At 37.4% G+C, this 5,390-nt stretch overlaps 1 protein-coding gene across 2 annotated transcripts; it reads right to left on the bottom strand.

Moving 5' to 3' along the window:
• Positions 1 to 869: 869 nt before the first annotated feature.
• LOC106312654 (heterogeneous nuclear ribonucleoprotein R) lies at positions 870 to 3,986 on the bottom strand. 2 transcript variants are annotated; one of them, XM_013750254.1, is made up of 9 exons: positions 3,831 to 3,986; positions 2,759 to 3,123; positions 2,565 to 2,681; positions 2,307 to 2,447; positions 2,063 to 2,242; positions 1,743 to 1,950; positions 1,469 to 1,647; positions 1,295 to 1,380; positions 870 to 1,207 (listed from the first exon to the last, which is right to left on the bottom strand). In XM_013750254.1, the coding sequence occupies exons 2-9, from the start codon at positions 3,095 to 3,097 to the stop codon at positions 1,063 to 1,065; spliced, it is 1,395 nt and encodes a 464-aa protein (XP_013605708.1). In that variant the 5' UTR covers positions 3,098 to 3,123; positions 3,831 to 3,986; the 3' UTR covers positions 870 to 1,062. The 2 variants fall into 2 exon arrangements, with proteins under 2 accessions (XP_013605708.1, XP_013605709.1); XM_013750255.1 differs by lacking the exon at positions 3,831 to 3,986 and adding an exon at positions 3,406 to 3,824.
• Between the last annotated feature and the right edge of the window lie 1,404 nt (positions 3,987 to 5,390).

Raw genomic sequence — 5,390 nt, 5'->3', positions numbered from 1 at the left:
TGAGCTGGAGCTTCTTCATGAACCACACACTTTGGTAATAGTGTTATACTGCTTCACATATTTAAGTTGGGTGGACAATCCACTCCAAGTTTTTAAGTGAAAAGATAAGAAATGGCTTAAAACAACGACTTAGTGAATATATCGTCTAATTATAGTGTAATAAAGACATGTTTGATCACTAGAAAATCAAAAACAACTTTATGTTAAGCATAGTGAAAATGAGTCTCAAAAGTGTTTTGTTCTGTTGTGAAGAACTGAATTTGCAGTGAGTTGTAACGATGATAAGATATCAAACTACAATTATGCATGTCCATCTTGATGAACCCCAACATCATGAAGTAAAGAAGAGATCCATGACTATTTTACGGCCATGTCAAAGAGAGAAATGTACTCTACTTTGATTAATGACCATGAGAATGTGGATTGTTATCCCAATTATGAATGATATTGTAGTGGAGATACATATATAAGCTAATAGTGGATCTCATATTTCCTCTATTTGATGTTGTACTGTACTTCTCGGTCGCCATGAGACTGATGATTTGCCATGAGAGATTATCTTAGTTCATACTCAAAGTTGTAATCGTTTCTCTCACTGATAATAAAGAAGTTTACATTGTTTACAAGAGTTCTAGATAGCTAAAACCTATCATACATACAATCCAAACAAATTAGACAAGAACTAAACAAACAAACCAAACTGTTAGCGTCTGTTTTAACCCATATATAGCTTTGCAGAGCTTACATAACATAGGTAATCCAAATATTTAGGCATGTAAAGTGAAACCATATTCATAACGTTTCATCTTCGGTTCTGAAAATAATTCTGAACGGTGATGGCGATTTTTCATTCATATCGACTACCAAAGTAAGCTTGGATCGCACACAAATAATTGGAAAAGGATAAAAACATAAATACTGTAAACAAATAATATTACAAAACCACATGTACCAGAAAGAAGAGGAAAAAAAACATAATGCTTAAAAGTTAAAACTGACTTTTGTTTTGGGGGAGTTGACTGGGGGGTGTTTTTCCAGAATGAAAAGCAAATGATGAAATCACTAATAAGGATTGTAACGGCTTCTTCCTCTACCATTGTCGCTGCTACTTCTTTTGCTGCTGCTACTGCTGCTGGAACCGCTTCCCCTATACGGTGGTGAATGCCTTGGTGGAGGTTGTGGCACTGCTGCTAGTCCAGGCTGTTGTCTATCATGGTCAAACACATCAGATCAGTACACATGTGTCTTATACCAAACGCATGAGATCACTACACATGTACAAATAGAGACTTACAAGACGTAGCCGATTCTTCCATCGGGTAACATGATTGGCATCATCGCCATCCCACCAGCTGCATGACCTCCCGCATGCATTAACGGCTGCATAATCCCCACACAAAAAGTTAGACTCGAGAAGAAAGCACTCAAGTGAGGTAAAGAAAAAGAAATGTGAGCTAATGAATCTTACTTGTGGGTAAGGAGAAGCGCCAAATCCACCAAGAGCACCGAAGGGACTCGGAGCCATGCCATAACCAAGAAGAGGAGGATAGTTTGGTTGCAACAGTGAGTTCTGCATGTTCTGACCTGTTGTTGTATTCGCCTTTTGATCCGCTTGAGGCTTTGCAAGAGTACAATCCAACGTTTGACCTGTAGAATTAATAACGAGGATACACATTACATTCAAGTATTGAAAGTGTTCACTTCACGGACGGGAAGAAAGATGATTATGAATGAAACCGTACCATCAATCTCGTATCTTTCAGTGTTTTTCAAAGCTTTCATGACGCTTGTCCTCTCCGCGTAGTGCACAAAACCATATCTACTGTCTTCCTTCCCTGGTTTTGCTGGTGGTATGACCACTTTCAGGATCTTCCCATGATGTTCGAATAATGACTTTAGACGCTCTTGTGTTATATCTCTAGGCAAGTTCTTGATGTACAATGCCTTAACCTGTACTCATTCCACACATGATAACAGTAAGAAGATCATTACTTTGGTAAGATCAAAGTTCCTGCTTCTTCTATTATTTGTTTATAAGGTAAGTTCTTGCTAAGAAGCCAACCTGAGTAGCAGAAGAGTCTCCTCCTCCTCCATTCCTCGACTCAGCCCAGTTTACAGTAGGGGCATTATCATCAAGCTTGAAACTCGGATCTGACATCTTTTGTTTGGAGTATTCAGCACATGCATGGTTGTAGTACTCTACGAAAGCATATCCACGATTCCGGCCCACGTTTTGTGGATCCTGTGGTTTTAACAAAAATGAGATTGAAAGTGATTCTATCAACCAAAGAGGGAAAGAGACAAACCTTTGGGAGTTCGACATTTTGAACGCCAGGACCAACTCCACTTGCCGTTTTCTTAATGTCCGACTCTGTCCAGCTTCTAGGAACATTGCCAAGAAAGAGACGGTGCTTGGCTTGCGTAGTCGAACACTTTATCCTCTTACCCTATTGAATGACAAAAGAGTAAACAGAAGTTTAAGTGAACTTCAAGAGATAGATAAGAGACAGCTTTATTCATGTGATCTCACTGAACTAATGAGACTTGGAGGTCAAGGAGTTTACCTTGAACTCAGTGTTATTAAGAGTATCGATTGCTTCAGAAGCCAAGTCCTTGTTTCTAAACGTTACAAACGCGTACCCCTTTCCTTCCCCAGACTCCTTTTCCCTCATTATCCTAACCTGTTAAACATCAACACCAAACTCAGCAACGAGATTAAAATTAAAACACAACCAAACTTTGAGAAAGAAACAAATACCTCAGTAACTTCGCCTATGGACTCACAGAAGCCCTTCAAGTCCCCTTCAGAGGCGTCAGTAGGAATCCCACCAAGATAAACCTCAGAGCCATGAGGAGGAAGAGCCAAGAGCTCATCATGCTTTTTCTTTTCTCCTCCTTCTTCTTCTTCTTCTTCTTCTTCGTCCTCGTCCTCTTCAACTTCCACCTCTTCTTCAATCTCCTCTTCAACCTCCTCCTCTTCTTCAACTTCTTCGTACTCATACTCCTCCTCAAGAGTCTCCTCGGGATCAAGGTCTACCCTTTCCTCAGATTCCATCGAATCGTGAGCCTCAGAAGCAGCAGTCCTCGTCCTCGACATGGTAAGAGTCTAGAAAAGCGGTGCAACTGTGGAAGAGACACAGAAGCATGTGGGGGAGAGAGAACAGAATAGGTGGAAAAAAAGGTTTGGAAAGAAACAGTAGTAAGAAGACGAAAGAAAAGAGAAACAAGAGACTCTGCCATCAATAACGGCTAAAAAAAAAAAATCAAAACTTGAGAAAGAAAGAAAGGTATGAATGAAGGTTAGAGCGAAACATGATAATAATCATTTTGGTATTGGGTTTAGATGCAAAAGAGGTTGTTAAAATAATATGGTTTAAGAAGAAGATGGTGACACTAAGTTATTACCAATGTTATTAGCTCTTTTAGACAAACTCCAGCTCCATGTTTAAGATCTCCCAACAGACATTGTTCAAGTGAGATTTTTTATTTATTTATTATGCGGCCTGTTAAGAGAATCCTCAGAGGTTTGTAACTACAATTCTATTTACATGAAAGACCGACCGACCACACAATGTTTCGTTTCTCCGGAATCAAATCAGAAAAATGAATTAACTACAAAAGGTAAACCCCCAACAACACATAGCAATCATTGGTAGAGACATGAAAGAAAGAAAGAAAGAACTGAGAATCACTTCTTTTTTTTTTTAAGTTTCAAATAAGATGAGCTCCAGATCCCAGTTTCAAATGAATCGGATTCCCAACCAAAAGATTCACGAAAGGATACGACTTTGAAGCGTGATGAGAGGCAAACAGAGAGAGAGAGCAAGTACCTGGAACTAGGCGAGAGAGGAAAAATAGAGAAGAAAGAGAGAGAGAGAGAGAGAAGGCTGCCGGAAAGAAAACCCTAATTTAAAGAAATGTTGGGGAGAGAGAGAGAGAGAGAGAGGGGATCAAGTGTTTAGCAGCGCAGCAGCTCGGCCCGTTGAAAATAGTTAACCCTTTTTGTTTTTCTCTTCTTTTATCTTTTCTTATAAAAATATAAGCTGACAAAACACAGCTATTTTTATACAATATAAGCTGACAAAAGAACATTAAAACAACATTTTAAAAAAAAAAATGTATAAAATGGTTAAACATGGTTTATACATTTTTATAATTTTCTGTGTTCTAGCTTTTTTTTTTTTTTTTTTTTAGCAAAGATCGCTAAGAAGTTACTTTTTATTGGTTGTTGTATTACTTTTAAAGTTTGAGTAATAAAATAGCCGTTCGACGTAAAAAAAAAAAAGTAAAATAAGAAAATTAACACATGCTATTTTTGAATTTGAAGAATTTATAAATCATGCTATTTTTGATGTCCGCTAACTGTGCGACCATAGATCTTATCTTTATAGGAAAAAAATTACTCCTAGAAACTCAATTTCACTTTGCAATTACATAATGAGTCACATTGTGCTTGGAGGTCCGAGCGCCGGTGTGGAGATGATGACTCGACGGAGAACAGATCCGAACTCGTGGTGTGGAAGAGGAAGACGGCACGGCACCGGTTGTTTAGTTAGGGTTAGATAGATCTGGGACAGGAGATTACACAGCGTTGGAGCGTTTCACAGTGGATAAGAGTTTTGTGGCCATTTTTGGCCAAAAAATCGGGTTCTGAGATTTGTTTTGGATTTTAGTGCTTAAAATTGAATGTAATCGGATAGATCTATCTATTTAACTCAAAAACAACATGAAAACATGATATTTTGATGTATTGTTACAATATTCTATGGTCGGCCATGAAAGTGTTGCAGGAGAATTAAAACATCTCGAGGAAGAAGATAATTATAATTACGATTTTGCCACTATTGAAAAAAACAAAAAAAAAACAGCAAAAAGATAAAATCAAACGTTAAACACTGAATCTATTGTGTTAAAAGCTCCCCTTACTAAACCACTATATATCTTATCCATTAAATGTTTTGTAATCAACTTAATATATACAAATGTATCCGATTTTTTTTATTTAAAAGACTTAATACTAATCCGATCATCCACATTTTTTTATGTACAAAATATCATGAACAAGTTATACAAAATATGTAAAAATATATTCCAAAAAGCTTTGTGTGTGTTGCTGTGGAGATGGAGCATTGTGTTTTTGTGTGTACAAAATATCATAAACAAGTTAATTGGTGAAATTACTGAAGGTGAACCCGTCTATGAAAACATGAACCCGGCCACGAGAACTTGATCGTGTCTTAAAAAACATGTCCACACTAAATCTACAATAACATGTTCACAAAACATGTCAGCAAGAACATGTCTTCACCAAAATGTCTACACTATCTCATCCAATTTTTTTTTGTCATCCGTTGTTTCATTGATTTCAAACTAGAAAAGCCAAAAGGCAT

This window comes from Brassica oleracea, chromosome C8, assembly GCF_000695525.1.
Source record: "Brassica oleracea var. oleracea cultivar TO1000 chromosome C8, BOL, whole genome shotgun sequence".
Lineage (NCBI taxonomy): Eukaryota > Viridiplantae > Streptophyta > Magnoliopsida > Brassicales > Brassicaceae > Brassica > Brassica oleracea.
This window is presented reverse-complemented; position numbering and strand designations above follow the sequence as displayed.